Below are 19,602 nucleotides of genomic sequence, written 5' to 3'. Positions count from 1 at the left end.
TATTATTACAAAAGTAAATTTTCTATTTTTCAGCATCGTTAGTCTTCAGTGTCACATGATCCTTCAGAAATAGTCTAATATGATGATTTGCTGCTAAAGAAACATTTATTGCAGTTGTACTGCTTAATATTTGATGAATGGGAAGGTCGAAAGAACAGCGTTTATTTGAAATAGAAATCTTTTGTAACATAAATGCCTTTATTGTCACTTTTCTGATGAATGTAATGTGTAATTTCTTCAGTACTGACCCCAAACTTTTGAACGCTAATGTATATATAAAAACTACATTTGAACTATAACTTGAAAATACTACATTACTCATGTTAAAGGCGTATTGTGAAATAATGCATTGAAACTTCACATGACAAGATTCCCTGACTTCTGTGTATTCTGTCGAGATTCATTCTTAGCAATTGATTTTTTTTTTTTTTTTTTTTGTATTTGTATGTGGTCAGACATTTTTCCGGTCCCAAACAGATGTTATTTGTCACTTGTCTGAGAAGCTTTTGACTACTTAATGATAAATCAAAGGGTCAATGCTCAATGCACACTGGATTTAGATGACTTCAGATAAACATATTTGAAGATTATTTAACATTATTTTTTATAGGACCCCAATAACAGCAAAGTAGATGTCATCAGCGCGGAGGGTTAAACCACCACTGGCCGCAGGCCGTCACAGAGCAGGTGCATGATCTGAAGCTCTCTCACAGCTCTTAGGTTAGCCATTTTTGGAAGTCCGTATCTAGAAAACAGCGAATTGCCTTTGTGAGACTTTAGAAATAGCTTTACGTCTCCTCTTTTTCAGTCATTTTTTGCCTCCACCTCTCTCTCTCTCTCACTTCATCACCCCTTTTCCTGGCATTAAGTCCAGACCTGACACTGACACTGACTCTGTGTGTCATCCCTCTCTCTCTCTTTCCCTCTCTCCCTCATTGCTTCAAGGACCAGAGTGCCTGCAGATGCATTTCTCTGTAGCCCACTACCCCTCCCTCGCCTCCTCTCTTTCGCCCTGTCTAACTCTCTCCATCTTTCTCTCCCTTTCCTCTCCTCCCATGCTCTCTCTCTCTCTCTCGAACACAGTCTAACATTAACAAAGCGAGAGAGCAGAGAGAAGAAGAGAGGGATGAACAGAAAGTGATAGAGACACTGAGCAAGTGTGGACCACTTTTACAATTCATTCATCTACCAGGTGAGTCTCCTTCCTTCACTGCCGGCACAACGATTGAGACATTAACAGAAACATGACTCTTTTATTGGAAAAAACAAATAGATTGAGGAAAATGATTGGTTAATTGTAGAAAGCTTATGGCAGACTTGACCTTTGACATTTTCTGTTTTGTGCGATACCACCAAAGGCAAAATTTAAATAATTGAAATGTAGCTTATATTCATCTTGGCCTGAGAGTCATACAGTCACATTCAATTAATGAAATTAATTCATTTAAAATAGTGAAAACTTTTTTACCTACCACATCAATATACTTGACAGTGTTATTTTATTATTGATTATTACACTTCATCAATGCATTGAATATTGTATATTATTATATAGTAGATATGTCAGCACATAAAAGGAGCCTCTGTATGTGGATTGTATCAATATTTAACTGTTCATTTCCTGGGCATATTCGAGCTCTAATAATATTTATTTTATTTAAATAAAATAAAAAATGAAATTTAATTAAAATGTAATCATTTTATTAGTTGTACAAGGAGTTATGTTGGCATTATCTATTCAACAAAATGTAGAAATAATTGAATGTACAGTGTAGTTGTAAAGCAAATTTGTATGGCACCTGTGTTGGTTCATATGTCATTTCTTTATTTTTTGTTTTTTTATTTCTCCTTCCATATATCTGTGTATTTGTCTGTTTAGTAGTCCTAGATCTTTTTTCTTCTTTTTTTTTGTCTTTGAAGGTCATGTTTTACTCTCAAAACCCATGCAAATATTATCACTTCTACGTCATCTTTAATGGTTAGATCTATAGTATTCATGACGACGGCCTCCTTTCTGTGTATGTTGGTAGTTTTACATGCAGAACTTTTTGTCTGACTCTTCAACAATATTAATTTATTTCGCTGAACGGTGTTTTATAAATGATGTGCAGGTGCTGGATACACTTACATTTCAGTTGGTGGCTTCACGACTCCATTTTCACACTGTTTTTGTTGTGTATTCCGAGTTTGAAAACGTAGATTGTGTGCCATTGTGTGCGGTGTATCTATAATTATCTCTTTGTTTTGTAGGAGTGTGTCTCTCTCTCTGTTGTGAAGAGCCCGTGTGTGTCTGTGCATTGTTGTTAACATTAGTTGACAGTATTACTCTCTCCAGTCATGCGTGTGTGTACGACGATGTCAGACTAGATGTTCTGCACTTCTTAATTACTCGCTGTGTGTGTGTGTATGTGTGTGTGTGTGTGTGTGTGTGTGTCTGTCTGTGGGGGGTTAATGTGTGTGCAAGATAGGTAAAGACAATTGTGACCCATACTTTAAAGAGCAGATGGGTCATTCCATTAAAGTTAATTTGATATGAAGATTTTTTAAAGTAAATTTCTGTAAGATTTAAAAATATTCTGTTGGGCATATATACTGTTTTAAATGTTAATGAATTGCATTGTGCAATCTTAATTCATATGCTGGGTTATGTCTATGATATTATGCCTTCAGAATGGTAACAGGGTTGACATTTAACTTTTTAATTTGACATTTCAAGGCTTTCCGTATAACTACATTTAAGTTATCAGTTGTTTACTTTTGAAAACCATGGATTGACAACAGGATTGACATTTTAAGATATGCATAAATGGATAACAGTTTGTGGACTTCAACTTGTCATTGGAAAGTTAACTTCTTTAAGGACACTGATGTCATTTCAACTAAGTTATTTTAATCTATAGAATAGTGGGCACAAAAATAAAACTTTGTTTTTTTATTGCAATGCTAAAATGCTAGCTTTTGTTTTCATATATTTTCCAATATTCCAAAAAATTGTGCATAGTTGCTAATAATGCAAGGAGAAGTTGAAAACGCAAGGACTGAGGAGAGGCCCAAAAAATAGATCATAGAATATTGAATAAAAATACATAAATAAATCATTTTAAAAAGCTTCTTGGTGTGTTTAGATTAATAGACAGCTAAATTTGGCATCAACTATTCATTGTTAAAGTCCTTTTTTACCCATATGCATATGAGACAAAACACCCGTTTTGAAGGATGACCAAGATCTGTTTATTCTCAGTTACAAAACATCAACATAATCAGCAAAACAGCAACATTTTTTGATATATATATATTAGGGCTGTCAAACGATTAATCGCGATTAATCGCATCAAAAATAAAAGTTTGTTTTTACATAATACATGTGTGTGTACGGTGTATAATTATTTTCTATATATAAATACACACACATGCATGTATATATTTAAGAAATATTTGCATGTATATACTGTGTATATATATTTATATTATATATAATTTATATTATATATAAATATTTTATATATAAATAACACATTTTCTTAAATATATATATATGCATGTGTGTGTATTTATATATAGAAAATAATTATACTCAATACACAGACATAAATTATGTAAACACAAACTTTTATTTTGGATGCGATTAATCGCGATTAATCGTTTGACAGCCCTAATATATATACTTTTTAATTCTTAAAGCCATTGAGAGGCCAATATGAAAGCTGTTTACTGTAAATTATTTCTCACAGTTTTGCTTCTTTTGTCGTTCATTCAGGGTTGGAGTGGTCTGGATGAAAGAAGGAGAGGGTCAGTGTTTTCTCACAGGTGACGTTTTATGTATGAGAATCTGACTATGCTGAACTTACAAAACAGCTCCAACTGGACTGGCCCAAACAACTGGTACCACCCGGCCGACACCATCAACCCTCAACACGGAACAAGTGTGTGAACTTTAGTGAATTATCTCTGTCTCTAGCACCTCAGCATGTGAACCTACACTGTGTGTGTGTGTATGTGTGCCAGTGTTTGTGAAATCAGCTTTGGGGTGAACCAGCAATTCATATACTTGACTGAGCACAAACAGAGGATGCCAACAGCTACACCATCAGCCACGCATGTACACCCACACCCACATACAAACACGGCAGTCTCTGGCCTTGACATCCTCCGTTTCATTACAGGAAGGCGGAACTAAAGCAAGCAGACATTAGACAGAATTAGATGCCCATAATACAGTTGCTGCTCATTCACACATAGGCAAATAAGGTCAAACTGTCAAACACAAGATGCTGCGGTGCACCAGAATTACACAGTCTTCAAAGAGACATTTCTGTCTATATAATACACACACTGAAACGCAGCACTCTTACAGGACTCTCTAAAGTTGAACGTTTTTTTTCTTCTTCTCTCAGATGGTTGCGTGGAAGATCTGAATGCGCAGATGGCCGGAGCAGGGGAAGGAGTGGTGCAGGGAGAGAGGGATGAGGTGGACGAGTCACAGCTACACCTGCAGCTAAAGAGGAAGCTGCAGAGGAACCGCACCAGCTTCACACAGGAGCAGATCGATGCCCTGGAGAAAGGTGTGACTCAAAGCGCTGGCTCAAACTCAGCTCTCCGTGCAAAATAATCTCAGTCCTACAGAGGATAGATATTTTACACATGACCATTGTTTACTATAGTAAATCATGATAACAGGGTCGAAATTTTAAGATGGATAACAATGAGTGGACATAAACGTGTCATTGAGAGTTATGATGTCATTATGAGAAAGTTATTTTGATCTATAGAATAGTTCATTACTTTAAAAATGGAGTTATGATAATAACAGGGTTCGCACAAAACTCCAGCCTAATTTTTTTGTTAAGGAATTAAGACAAACTTACTGAATAAGATAAGAATAAGAAAAACTTACTGAGTTTTGTTGATGTGTTTAGTTATTTATTAATACGCTACGTTTTTCCATGCAAAATAGTCTCAATCCTATATTGTGGATATGCTTGTGTGTGATTGAATGACTGATTCATTTTCTGCTGCATTCCACCCTTTATAATTCTTTCATATTTTGTATTTTACTGTACTGTACTGTAAAAAAAAATTGTCCCATAATTTTCTCATCCTCATGTTGTAGCAAACATGTATGATTTTTTCTTCTGTGGAACAAAAACAAGATATTTAAATATATATATAGAATTGTTTTTTTTCTTCCATACATTGAAAGTCAATGGGGTCCAAAGTTGTGTTCTGTACAGAAGAAAGCAAGTCATGCAGGTTTAGAACAACATGACAAAATATTAATTTTTGGACAAACTATCCCTTTAATATTTTAAAAAGTCTATTAAATCTGTTTTCCAGAGTTTGAAAGGACTCATTACCCAGATGTATTTGCTAGAGAGAGACTGGCAGCAAAGATTGATCTTCCAGAGGCTAGAATTCAGGTAATAGTGTTCCTATTTAGCTTTTTAATGATCTTCTTTTAGATTTTAATTGTGTTAATGCTGAACTGCCTTTAAACAAGAAAGACACTGTTCATTATGCACTGACCCATATTGGGGTGATTGACAGGTATGGTTCTCCAATCGGAGAGCTAAGTGGAGAAGGGAGGAAAAGCTGAGAAACCAGAGGAGGTCAGGGGGCAGCAGTTCCTGTTCTCAGACACATACTCCCCTGAGCACATCCTTTAACTCCCCTGTATATCACTCCAATCATAGCAACAGCTCAGGTATGTCTATTTTAATGACTTACTTCACGCTAATAGAACATGCTTTGCTTAATAATTAACGGCTAGATTTCCCCTTTGTTTTCTCTCCTATTTTCATGCATTAGTGTTTGTTTCTCTTTGTCCTGTTAGTTACTACTCTTTCTTCAAACTCCTCAATTCAAATGTCAGTGTCAAAGTTCTTTATTGCCATGATTACAGTATTGCCAAAGCATCAATAAACACAAAAGCAGCAGCAGTAGTAATAGTAGTAGAAGTAGTAATAATAATGAGCTGATTCTATCCTCTTCTGTTCTTATAAGGCTCAATGCACAGTCGGGGTGATTCGTCTCTCTCAGCCTATAGCTCTCTGTCTGTCTTCTCCAGTATGCAGGTAATTCATGACCTCCTTTGCAGTATACCATAGTAACCTTATAGGCAAGGTGTCTAGCCTAATGCTCATAATTCTACATCAGAAAAGTGTAATTTTTGTTTATGTTATGACTTATTGGCTAATACTGACACCTAGTGGCGTGCAAGAGTTTTATGTCACAAATGCCAATGTATAAAAAATAATTTGGTTTCACACCAAATTAAAATTACGTCAAGTTTACTCACCCTGTGAATGTCATTGTTCTGTGGAACATAAGAGAGCGTATTTTGAAAAATGTTTGAGAGGGATCTCTTAATGAATCTTTCAAAAAGACTCACGAATTTGACGAATCCCCACATGAATGAACTCACTGAATTAAACAGAGGGGCTTTTTAAATAATAATAATAATAATAAAAAAAACGCTGCACTTTTAATGTAGGCTATGCAGTTAGCGTTTATTCAAAACAGTTTTATAAAAATAAAAAAATACAGTTTTAAAGTACAGTCAGCTACTGTGTGTAAAAAATAAACAGAAATTTATTCTTTCAAGACTACTTTTATTTTTAATGTCTTAATTAAAAAATGATGCCCTCTCAAACATAATAGCATTCGCCTTTTTGTTTCTTTAAAACATGCAAAAGAGAGTGCTTTCTACAATAATAAATAATGCAGACAGAAATTCTAGTACACGCACCTATTACGCAACTGCAAGGTAAAACCATGCAGTGCTTTGAGTCCGCCTGACAACTTAAAATGGTGGCGCCCTCTAGAGTTGCTGTGGAATATACACAGTCTGCTGTAGTTTCTAAAAATAGCCACTCGCACGTATACAGCAGGTTTACAGTTCAACAGGTCAGTTTTACTATATAAATCCCCTCCCTTTAGTCAAACAGCATTATATTTAATGACTTCAAATTCAATCACGTCATGTGTTGTTTGGACTTGACTGTGGCACATTGATCTAAGACACCACCATAAAAACTTAAGAGTAATCTTTTAAACTTATGTTTTTTTGTGGTGGTGGTGGGGGGGGGGGGGTTGCATTATAAGCTGTCAAATTAGTTTATTTATGAATATGTTTATACTATAAATGATATGAGATTAATCTTTTATCTTTTTTTCACCCTTCTCTCCTCTCCTCTCCACTAGTCTTTGCCCTCCCAGTCCACTCCAACTTATTCCTGCATGTTACCTCCTTCTCCTTCGGCCCTTCCCCCTCTTTCTCGTAAATTTGACACCTCATCCTATACCTCTCCCCACCTCCCGCCCCCACCCACGGTGAGCACAAACACAGGTGAGTGAAGTTTTGTAACATACTCCACCCTCACACCGCATATGAACTCTGTGTGAATGTGAATGTAGCTGCTTTGTGGTTTCCTTTTGTGTTACAAATAAGTCGTCAGAAATGGCCATGTGTGAAGAACGCAATGATTAGCCCCTGTGTCTCTTCCAGGATTCTTTGCCGGTGTTTCCGCAGCAGGGCAGACTGCAGTTCAAGGCGGCGATCAGGAGCTGGGACAAGGTCTGAGTCAGTACTGGACGAGACTGCAGTAAACAACACACCTTATCATTATCAGATAAAAACCAGCAGAGCTTCAATCAGCAACTTTGAGCAAAGTATTTAACAAAAAAATGCATCAGGAAACCCTACTTATTTAGATGATTTACACATCAGGGAAGCAGACTATGTAAGCCATAATCCTGTATAAAAAAAGATGTGGACATCACAAACCTGCACATGCGGAAGAGAAAATGGACTCCGGTATTCTTGACCTGCACCTTTATAGGCCTAGTCAGCTGAACAATGCCAGACAATAGCACTCTATCATTCTCAGATATTGGTGACAAAACAGTGCACATTTATGCAACAAAAATTTATTTTTTAATTGATGTGCCAATTACAATCAATATGACAAACAGCATGTGACCAAAATGAGGGCGTTTTAAAACCGCATTTGTAGTTATACACCACTGTTCAAAAGTTTGGCTTTGGCAAGATTTTTTTATATTTTTGAAAAGGCTGCATTTATTTGATCACAAATACAGTAAAAACAGATGTATTGTGTATTGTGAAAAAATATTAATATCTTAAAAGAAAATCCTACTGACTCTTTTGAACTGTGTAGATGAATGGTATTGAAAATAATGGATTTTGAGAAGTCTATCAGTCACCAGTCCATCATAATATACCACTGACGTGGAGAAACCAATGACAATCAAGCTTAAACCTGAGCACTGACAATCAACCAATTGCACAAAGTAGCTTAAAAGGATCAAAACTGAGTATAAATCGATGTAGCCGATGACAATCAAAATACATTATTGCGAAAGGCTGCAAAGACAATCAAACACACAACTGATCATGTGTAATATACTGAAGTTAATCTAATGATTTATTACTGTACATTGTTAAATGGACATTACTGTGATTTGATTCTTGCTTTATTTCACCACTCTGTAACATTCATAGGTTTTTTTCCCTGTCAGATCCCATGAACTAGATTTGTATGTTTGAATGTGTGTGCATATGAAAGAGAGAGACAGAGATAGGGAGAGAGAGTGATAATGTTACTGTATTTATTATTAGAATTGTGAACATTTTAGTGTAAACCCTTTTGTGGAATATCTTAACATTGAAATAAAAATATTACAGTGAAAAGGAGCATGCATTAGTCTGTTTTCCTTCATGCAAAGTTTTTATTATTCTTATGTATTTGTATTTACTCTTTGTGCATCTCCCCGAACATTCTCCCCTCATCTTTATATTTTTCTCTAGAGTAATGGTGAACTGGTTCACTTGCGGCCGTTTGGGTTGTGTTTACTTATTACTGTCAACGAACAGTAGCATTTCCTGCCTGTGTGCTGGTGGATTTCCTGTTTTTGTTACTCACATTACCACACCCATTGAAAATAATGTTCTGACAAAGTTATTCTCACAGGGACTCAAATGCAGACAGTACAGGGGTTATGAATAACTTTTGATGTAATAAGATGTGTGTTTTCATCTCACATACCAGAACACATATATAGAAAATATGGCCACTTGGCTATATACAGTATTTGTATATTAACCAAAAGATAGATTAAAACTAAAATCTTTTAAAATCAGTTTGCTGTTCGTCCTTGAATTTCCTATATGGCACTCACAATGCCGGAAACTGGAACGGATACACTTAGAGGTCTGACTCAGGCCATATCTGAGATGTATCCTCCAAATTTCCGGTGCACTACACTTGATGAGTTTAATTAAGGCCGATGTTAACGAGCTGTGGAGACTGAGAGGGCAAAAGCACGCACAATTCTCTGTTTGAGCAGAGGTCACTGTAATAGTCACGTCTCTTCTATTCCCATAAGGCCTCCAGTCCCCAATCAGAGGATGTTTTATCTAGTTTGTGCGAACATTGGGCCTCCTCCCTCAAACTCATCGCTCCATCTCTACCCCTCCCTCTATCTGTTCATCTCTTGCCCTCTGCCATGTCTTGGCCTGTGGTTCTCAAGTGAATAAACACATCCTCTGTTTCTCATGCTAACTTTCCTGGTGACAGATTCAAACTCTGATACATGTCTAAAAGAATATTCCAGGTTATTCAGAACAAGTCAAGCTCAAACGACAATGTGGCATAATGTTGATTACCACAAAAATTAATTTTGACTTGTCCCTGCTTTTCTTTCAAAAAAAGCAAAAATATGGGTTACGGTGAGGCACTTACAATGGAAGCGAATGGGGAACATCTGTAAATGTTTTAAAATACTGACTCTTTCAAAAATGAAGCCACAAGAAAATATGCATGTTAACATAATTTGAGTGTGAAAAGCTGCTTACAAACTATTTCCAAGTCAAGTTATCCGAGTTCACAACCCTGTCCCATGTAAACCCTAAAATAATTGTAAAAAATAATGATTTAAACAGATTTACAGCTCATAAGTTTAAATTACGGTACATGGTAGTTGAAATCATAAGCTTCACATACAGTATATGCTTTTAAATCCTCCAGAACTTGGCCCCATTCACTCTCACCATAACTTCTATTTTTGTATGTTAATTACCCTTATGATTTTTTCTTCTCTCCATTTTTATTTTTTAAAGAAAGCAAGGGCCGAAATTAGTTTGTATGGTAATCAACTGTATATGCCACGAACGCTGCCGATTGAACTTGATAAAGGAATATTCCGGATTCAGTAAAACTCGCTTAACATTACATTATTACAGATACTCTTTTTAAATTCAAAATGACTTAAATATTGTGCAGAGGGCAGGTTGGCATAACTAATAAAAGTCATTGGGGGTCAATGCCCCCAAAAGCATCTAATGCCATTATAGCAGAGAAAATACACAATTAGAACAATTTAAAATCCTTAATGGTCACAACATACATGAGAGGGGTAGCCATTTTAAACTCTGCACCACATTTAGAGTCCACCAAACTCTCTCTCTCTCTCTGTGTGCACGTGTGTGTGTGTGTGTGTGTGTGTGTGTGTGTGTGTGTGTATGTTTGTATGTGCGTGTGTGTGTCTCTCGGAGAGTTCTCTGCTGGTTTCCTGTCACAGAGGAAGTGCCTCACCCAGCTGTGTTGCTCCCTATTGGCTCACGGTCAGGAGAACAGTGATTTGGGGCTGATATGGTGGCCGAGCGAGGGATAGATAGAGGGAGTGCAGAGCGAAGAGAGGGAGAAGCAGTCAGGACAGGTCAGAGGGTAGGCAGGAAGAAGAGAGTGCACAGCTAAATAAAGACAGACAAGATGAAGAGAGCAAGTGAAGGAGGTTGCAGACTCAAGAGCATATCATCTCTGCTAAAGAGGAAATAACTCTGAGGTAAGACATCTGAGAGCAGATGAAGCCTCGGAGAAGAAAAAGATAGTTGCACGGACAGATATGATTTTACAAATATAAAGAAAAGGCTTGAGAGTTTGTCAACTTTGGATGACAAAGGATGTTCCTGTGCAGAGAGGCTTTTTTATGGTAAATACAGATCTCATTTTAATTTCTGCACTGATATGCTCTATAGCCTATATGTGGCATTTCTTTATGATAAACATCATTGAGAGCTTTTGAAACAGAGTGGACTTTCCATACTTAACCTAGAATGTTTGCAAACTAAGATGTTCCTTGATCTTTCATTACTTCTGAATTTCCTCTTGCTGCTTTTCACTCTTATTTAATAACTGAGATTCATGTTCTATTCAGCTTTATTCACTACATGTTTTAGTTTTTTTCCCTGGCTTTCCTGACTGACCTTTTCTATCAATCCTTATCCAAATTACTCCAACTCGTAATGTTTGACTTCATAGTTACTATGCCTCTATTCCTCTGTCTGACGGTCCATCTCTGTCTCTCCCAATCCTTGTACCAGTGTCTGATTTACAGATGACGCTGGACGGGGTTTGGGGGGGGCTGAGAGAGGACAAATGCTCCCCAACTTCCCTGTTATCAATACCAACATTAATATTAGTACCAGGCACCAGATAACTCTCTTTTCTGAATGTGTGTCATTAATGTGTGTGTTTCCCCTCCCCCTGAAAATAAACCCTGTTTGGTAAAATGCACATCTGAGTGATTTTGTTTTTCAATTGGTTCATGTAAATTCATTTCAAGATTTTCACTTATATATTTGTTTTTTGCATTTATTTTACTAGTCATAAAGTAGAAATTTGTTTTTAACACCACCATGCAAGACAGATGTGAAGGGTAAATAAACTTAAATGACAAAGTAAAATCAAAACCTAAAGGGATTGTTCCCACAAAAATGAAAACGTTGTCATCTCTTACTCACCGTCAAGTTGTCCCAAACCTGTATGAGTTTCTTTCTTCGGTTGAACACGAAAGAGGATACTTTAAAGAATGTTATACAGATGACGGTAGCCGTTAACTTTCAAAGTATATCTTTATTTTTCCCACCATCAACTGTTCAACATATCTTCTTTCGTGTTCAATAGAAGAAAGAAACTCATACAAGTTTGGAACGACATGGGTGAATAAGTGATGACAAAATTTTCATTTTTGGGTGAATATCCCTTTAAAGAGTAAAATAACTTGTCGTGTTGACAATTATAGCCATGAAACACATTATTTGGGTCACATAATAGTACGTTTAATAAACTAAAAAGTTTCTTAATGTACCAGTTGAGCATACTGGAAGATTGAACCCTGTCCATTGGGAAAATAGACCCGTCCCATTTGACTCGTCCAGTGACATGCGCAGTTCGCACGGTGTAAGTCGGTCATTCCGCAGGTCGGACTTAACGCGGTAGTGAAACCGGTAAGCTGGAACTCGGTTTCGACAGTGGAGTGGTATCTATAACATCGATATGATTATGAATCACCGCTTCAGACCTGATTTGATTCAGTGTGAGATCTGACCTACCTCTGAACTCTTCAATAACATCAGACACAACTCTTGACACGTCTGAAGTTCAGCACAGTTCTCTTTTGAGTCGCGCGTAAATGTATCTGTTTTGTTTTTAGTATCCGTGTTTTAATAGTACTGACCTTGTCAGTGCGTTTTGTTGCTTTCCGTGTTTACCCGCCGCGACTCGGCTGACTCCTTTGGACTTCGAGGTGGTGACACATATTTACCAGGTATGAACTATAGGCTACTTGTGCGCTTGAACATTTGTAATACAGGTATTTTCTGGTGATGCTTGCTTTCTCAAAGACTGACATATGTCCTCTTTTTACTATGTCTATGTACTCGAATTCAGGTGTAAGTAGGCTAACTATGGTTGTTATAAAAAAGGTTGTTAAAAAGAGTATCACGAAGTAGCCTATCAAGAAATCTGAATCTCTCACCCCCGGTTTCACAGACAAGGCTCAAGCTAAACCCGGACTAAAATGCATTTTTGAGCGGTCTTAATTGAAAACAACTTGCACTGACTTATCAGTACCATTGTTTTGTCTCAAGATGCACACCAGTAATGTTTTTAAAAGCTACTTAAATCTCCTGTTTGAACTACGTCCTGGCTTAATCTAAACCCTGTCTGTGAAACCAGGCCTCATCTCTTAGTAGCTAATTTTAATCAAAGTCTATTTACGTTTATTTAACTTGATATTTTCCCAATTAGGCTACACAATAATGTGTTCACTGACACACACACACAGACTGTAGGCAAGCATAGAATAAAAAAGACATTGTTTTTTAGGTTCATCATTACTAGCATTTATGGAAACATGCTTCATTTTTTCATAAATGTATAAAATGCCATAAATGTCATAAATCTGACAGCTTTTGCAATGTAGAAAAATCCTCTTTTGAACTGGATTGTGAATGCAAGTAGTAAACATGCCACTATAGCAGAAGCTGGGAGAGGGTGTTTTCTCACTTCTGCTGTGAAATCCACGCTTGCATGTCTTTAGTTGGAAGCTGCTTAGAATTGATATGGTATTGGGTAAGTGTGTACTATCGGGCCTTAGATCACCTCTGATCTTACAATTAGCACAGCTATGGGAATATTTTATAGCCTAATTCCAGTCTAAACGCAGTAAAAATAAACCATAATTATTTTACACACAAAGTCCAAATTAGTATAGGCCTAGTAGATTTGTATATTAGTTAAAGTGTGTCATAAAAAAGTGAACAGGGTCTAGGCTCATACAAGTGGGCTAAGATGGGGAAGATGAACCAAAACATGGAAATGTGTCAAGTGTTTTGAGTTGTAAAACTGCCCTGGCCTGCTTAAGAAATAACAATAGCATACCTACAGTGGAATTTACGAGGTCTGATGGGTCATAATAACTTGTAGTAGGTAAATGCACTCAGTGAATGTGAAAAATTATAGGAATGATAATATGCAAACAGTTGTTTGATTTTAGGCTTTCATTCCAAATAATAAATAGTTTTTCCCCTCTTTTTTTTGTTCACTTGAACACTAATATATTATATAAAGGTATTTTATATGTAATATATGTCAAAAAATAAACCGCAGGCCAAGTTTAGTCCAGTAATCAGGCATCATAGCTGACAAAGTGGCACATCGGTCTGTGACATGTACATGTATGCATCACATTTATTATGCAACCAAAAAAAGTTGTTAGAACTGGTCTTTGGTTACTTGAATGTTTTTACAATCAAAACGATACTGGTTTATGCTGGTATTATCGAAAACCCTCCTTGGTGGGCACTATATAGGCCTTTACACGTACTTGATACTCTGTAAAATAATCCAAGGATTTAATGATATCATTAGAAAATCAATGTATTTTTTGTTTCAGTCAAAGTGCTGAGCTTGTCGTCATGTTTGAGATGTTTGTGAAAGGCTATACATGACGTAGATAAAATGACTGAGGTAAACGGACTGGAACTTCCAGCTCTTACTCAGTGTTTTTGTATCTTTATATGTCACTAGTTATACTTTACAGTTATGCTTTCACTTCCTTCAAGTATCCACTTTTAATTAATGTACTACTCACTTCTCTTTTGATAGAATGGATTATTGGTTGTATTTTAATGCATATTTTTTTCACTGAGGACCAAACATACAAAGTACACACTGACCTTCAATTATTCTTCTGTCTGGATAGAGATTTGAGGCTCTGGTTTAGTTTCACTTGTGGAAATTTGGTCAGCAGTACATTGGGATTCTGCAGTGGTGGTTTGTATGGTGTAGTCTGAAAGTGTTTTCACGTTTTAAAGAGTTTGTTTGTTCTCTCTCTGTCTCAGCGATGGCAGACGTGGTGGTCAGGCCTGCTTCCCCATCTCAGTCCATCTCTCTCCTGGAGATTAAAGCGGAGACGCGGATGGTGCTGAAGTCTTTCCTGCGTCACACGCTCTCGGTTGCTCCTGGTCAGAGGCCTGGAAGGATTGGGGGAGAATACAATGACCCAAACAAATACAGGTGACACAAATCAATCATTCAATCACATACAGAATTAAACACTGTCATGACGTGAAGTAAAACAACTCCATGTCAGATTTTTGTAAATATCAGCTCATTTTATTGGACTATGGTGCTGTGTAAATTGTTTTATTTGAATAGCACTTGAGAAGATTTTTAACAAAGTCAGTCTAGAATCATATAGGTTATCTCTGTAACTTAAAAAAGTGGCTTGTGTTGTAAATTAAGAAAGCATTACCTACAGCACAAGAGGATTTGGCGGAAATACTGTATATTCTAGTGTTAGTTATTTAGTCCATCTAATCATTCGCCATCAGTTACACAGGAATCATTCTTTTCATATGTCTTTCATTAATTATTTAAAGAAATAATGCTGCTTAGCTCACTATTGTGACAGTTCTTCCAGGATCTTTTCTACTAACATCATTTATTCAGTGGTCCAGGGCAAGTCATCTTACCTTGAACAGCAAATCAATTATGTCTATCTTTATTATATGAACATGCAAATTTGTGAAATTGTTGATGTAATTGTGCTAAAAGAAAATGTACTTTAATATTTTGGAAATGAAAAAATGACCCATGTTTCTCTTTCTCTCGCTTCCTTATCTTAGTGCCTCTAAAAAAGACAAGATAAGGAAAGATGCGAATGGATGGGACTCTTTGGATGAGGAGATCAGTGCCGCAGAGGAGAAGAAACATGGGATTAAAAATTTCATAAAAAGAAGACTGAGAACCCGTTCGTCCACAATCCGCCATACTAAGAAAGACGGTAGCGCTGACCCGTCTCCAAACAACAGCCTGGAGAAGCAGAGTCAGCCGGGCCAGTCCGACAAGCCATCGGCGAATGGAACACAAAGTTTACCCAGGAAAACAGAGGTTTAAAAAAAATTAAACATTACTTCTTTTTTTTTTGTCAAGCAATATGTGTGCAATTCGCCTTTGGCTAAGCCACACCCTAGAATGTAGATTGACCAATCACAGCGCAGCCAAGAACGAGCTCCGACAGAGGTCCGACACTTTTTCACAGCGCTCCATTGACTTTAACGCAGGCGTCTCATATTTTTGGTCTCGGCAGGCTATTGCGTCTCATATTTTTGGTCTCGGCAGGCTATTGCCGTCGTAGTTTTATCAAAAATATGGTTAAACGTTGTGCCTGGGGCATTTGTAACACACATACGCGTTTCCCAGAGAGGTTGGAGGGGGTGTCCGTTTTTTTTCCCTTCCCAAAAACGAAGTCAAATCCTGACAAGTGTCGTCTTTGGATTAAACTGTGTGTGTGGACGTCCTCACAGTCAGCTAAACCCCTCAAGGATCAACAAGCACACTTTTGTGTGCTCTAAGGTAAATTTAGCTGTGTGTGTATGTGTGTTACAAATGCCCCAGGCACAACGTTTAACCATATTTTTGATAAAACTACGACGGCAATAGCCTGCCGAGACCAAAAATATGAGACGCCTGCGTTAAAGTCAATGGAGCGCTGTGAAAAAGTGTCGGACCTCTGTCGGAGCTCGTTCTTGGCTGCGCTGTGATTGGTCAATCTACATTCTAGGGTGTGGCTTAGCCAAAGGCAAATTTGCCCTGTTATTTTATGTTTCTTCATAAAAATCTACACTGCAAATGATTGTAATAATCAAAACCTTTACATTTTAAAAATGATTTCTGCTGGGTTCAGTATGGCAAAAATAGGCTCCTGCTTTTTCCTCAACACTGCTGCTTGTGCTCATGTTGGTAGTGTGTTGCCTGTTAATATGGGCACCAAAATGAATACGCTTTGCATATTTGCAATATGCAACCTGCTCTTGTTTTATCCGGGCCATGGACTGCAAAGCTAATTAAAAGCTTTTTTGGTTTCAGTATTAAGAATTTCCTGACCAGTCAAGGAGCCAAAATGTATTTATTTTTAGTTTCTTCTTTCTTAACATTATGTGATTTAATATTGCTATTCAGAACTTGTTAATGAGAAGATTTTTTTTTTAGGAAGAGATATGCGGTCCATCATCTGCGTCTGAAGAGGAAGGTGACAGAAAATCAGGGAAGAAAAAGAAGAAAAAGCTGAAATTATCTGATATTCTCAAAAAAGTGTCTTTTAAAAAAGAAGAGCCTCGTCCTCGGCGCCCGGCCACGCTGCCTCTAAAAGATGCTGCAGATGCTGAGGAGCATCCTGCTTCACCATGTAAGTGTCAGACGTACAAGATATACAGCTTGTTTTATGGATATAGAAGTTGAGACACAGGAGGCACTGTCAGGAATGTGTTCTTGATTGTTTTATGTCTTGTGCCTATAAATATAGGGTTGGTAAGATGTTTTTTTTTTTTTAAAGAAGCTTCTTATGCTCACCAAGGCTGCATTTATTTTTATATAGTAAAAATGTAATTGTGGCGAGGGGGGCGTGGTTTTGCGAAGTCTGTAGCAGGAGAGAAAGGAGGGGGCCGATCGGTGAGTAAGTAGGTCAAGTGCAAAATGATGAACACCTGTGTCTGATTGCAGTGATTGGCATGGAGAGACCGGATATAAGCCAGCGTTCGGGAGGAGGAGAAGGAGAGAGTTGGACTGAAACCTCACGGAACGTTATTGTCTGTTTGGAGTGGAAGTTGTCTTTCGTCCAGTGTAAAGAGGTTCAATGTTCGTATGTGTAAGGAAGGAAGAAGACAGGGGTCGGCGTGACTGAAACACTCACACTTTATTGTAAATAAAGAAATAAATAAACAAAAGGGGCGCACGTAGCGCATTCACCGTGCCACGCACAGCTCACACAAAAATACAAAAACGAAAGACAACTTCCACTCCAAACAGACAATAACGTTCCGTGAGGTTTCAGTCCAACTCTCTCCTTCTCCTCCTCCCGAACGCTGGCTTATATCCGGTCTCTCCACGCCAATCACTGCAATCAGACACAGGTGTTCATCATTTTGCACTTGACCTACTTACTCACCGATCGGCCCCCTCCTTTCTCTCCTGCTACAGACTTCGCAAAACCACGCCCCCCTCGCCACAGTAATATTGCGAAATGTCATTAGAATTTAAAATAATTGTTTTCTATTTTAATATATCTTAAAATGTTTCAGCGTTATTACTCTAGTCTTCAGTGCCTCATGATCCTTCAGAAATCATTCTAATGTGATGATTTGCTGCTCAAGAAACATTTCTTATTATCAATGTTTAAAAAAAACAGTTGTGCTGCTTAATATTTTTGTGGAAACCATGATAATTTTCTTTTTCTGGATTCTTTGGTGAATACAAAGAACAACATTTATAACATATTAACATATTTATAACATATAAGCATATTTTATAACATTATAAATGTCTTTACTATCACTTTTGATCAATTAAATGCATTCTTGCTGAATAAAAATATGAATTTGGTACTGACACCAAACTTTAGAACGATATGAACTCTGCATTTGATATGATGTTATAATTTTTTCCCTCAGCCCATCCTCCTGAGTTTTATGATGATGTGGCAGAAACTTTGGACAGAATCGCACAGAAACACAGCGTGAAAAAGAAATCCCCCGTTAAACCCGAGCCTGTGCCAAGTCCACCCAAAGGTACATGTAAAACCATAAACCAATGCAAAACTTGTTTATGACCTGATGAATTTATAATTTTATCATAATGTGTGAAGGGGATACATTTTCAGTGGAATATCAAAGCAAGAGCAGACCAGTTATATTAAGTCACATCTTGCTGTCGTTACAGAAATGGATGTGATTTAACAATAGCTTATTGTTATAATGGACTGATGGTCCGGCTGAGGTTTTTCACTTACATTGTTTGGAGATTAGGTTACACTTCTTCTTTTTGTTTGCAGTAAATGACAAAGAAGCTGTGGTTCAGCAGCTAGTTCAGATATTGACTTCAGAAGGGGATGTCATTAACAGCAAGGTAATGTTCCCTGATCCGAGTTTGCCATTCTTGCTAATCCTTTTTTGTATCTTACTAGGATATAGAGTAAACTTGGCTCTAAAGAAGCTCTTATCGTAAAGATTTAATAGCATACATATAATAAATCTTGAGTTTGACTATTTATGGTCATATTTTCAGCTGCTGCCTTGTGTTTATCATTGTTAATTGTGGTTTAATGTTGTAGATAAACACCAACCCCTTCCTGCGGTCCACCCTGACCCGCCTCTCCTACGCATCTTTTGCCAAACTCCTTGACACGTACGCCAGTCAGAGTGAAGAACCTCCTGTTCCCGCACCGGTCAGCCCTACGCTGCGGCGTCTCGCCATCACCATGGATGTGTCTCGTCGAGTCGTCACAGCTACTGGTGTTCAGCGTCTGACAGGCTATGCTGAACGCTACATGGAGAGCTTTGCACCGTGGGTGAGGAGCCACGGAGGATGGGTGAGCAGGTTTTGCTGTCTACATTAGTCTCTCTCTGGGATATTCATCTGGTATTTTCTTCCAGGAGGGGGCACAATTGTGTCAAGTAATCCTCTCTTTTTGTGTCCTCTTCCACAGGATAAAATTGCACAGTTTGATGATGTCCTGGAGTGTGATTGACCTTAGACCTTTTCATAATGAACTCATGAAAGTTCTCAAATCATGTAGCATGACCTCTGTGAGGCAAAGAAGAAGAGAAGAACCAGCCAACTGGGGAATTGACACTACTTGATCAGAAAGTTTCTCTGCTGATGTATTTATTATTCTTTTGTATTTTGGATGTTTTTTTTTTTATGTGCCATTTTATACCAAAATACATGATGCCAATCATCT

General features: G+C 37.5%; 2 protein-coding genes across 5 annotated transcripts; both read left to right on the top strand.

Moving 5' to 3' along the window:
• Positions 1-3,817: 3,817 nt before the first annotated feature.
• pax10 (paired box 10) lies at positions 3,818-8,706 on the top strand (the record flags this gene model as incomplete). The annotated part of the gene is made up of 7 exons (XM_081362652.1): positions 3,818-3,923; positions 4,395-4,562; positions 5,335-5,417; positions 5,545-5,701; positions 6,001-6,071; positions 7,201-7,345; positions 7,505-8,706. The coding sequence occupies 7 exons, from the start codon at positions 3,818-3,820 to the stop codon at positions 7,603-7,605; spliced, it is 831 nt and encodes a 276-aa protein (XP_081218778.1). The 3' UTR covers positions 7,606-8,706.
• A 1,964-nt stretch (positions 8,707-10,670) lies between these two features.
• Positions 10,671-19,601, top strand: bcl2l12 (BCL2 like 12). 4 transcript variants are annotated; one of them, XM_081362374.1, is made up of 9 exons: positions 12,254-12,627; positions 14,257-14,330; positions 14,705-14,879; positions 15,491-15,755; positions 16,857-17,052; positions 18,314-18,430; positions 18,694-18,767; positions 18,973-19,230; positions 19,348-19,601. In XM_081362374.1, the coding sequence occupies exons 3-9, from the start codon at positions 14,707-14,709 to the stop codon at positions 19,387-19,389; spliced, it is 1,125 nt and encodes a 374-aa protein (XP_081218500.1). In that variant the 5' UTR covers positions 12,254-12,627; positions 14,257-14,330; positions 14,705-14,706; the 3' UTR covers positions 19,390-19,601. The 4 variants fall into 4 exon arrangements, with proteins under 4 accessions (XP_081218499.1, XP_081218501.1, XP_081218498.1 ...); XM_081362373.1 differs by lacking the exons at positions 12,254-12,627; positions 14,257-14,330 and adding an exon at positions 10,671-11,010; XM_081362375.1 differs by lacking the exons at positions 12,254-12,627; positions 14,257-14,330 and adding an exon at positions 10,719-10,863.
• Position 19,602: the final 1 nt, after the last annotated feature.

This window comes from Scardinius erythrophthalmus (genome assembly GCF_964197995.2).
Source record: "Scardinius erythrophthalmus genome assembly, chromosome: 1".
NCBI classification, from domain to species: domain Eukaryota; kingdom Metazoa; phylum Chordata; class Actinopteri; order Cypriniformes; family Leuciscidae; genus Scardinius; species Scardinius erythrophthalmus.
The sequence above is the reverse complement of the archived record's forward strand: the minus strand, read 5'-3'. Positions and strand labels throughout refer to the sequence as shown.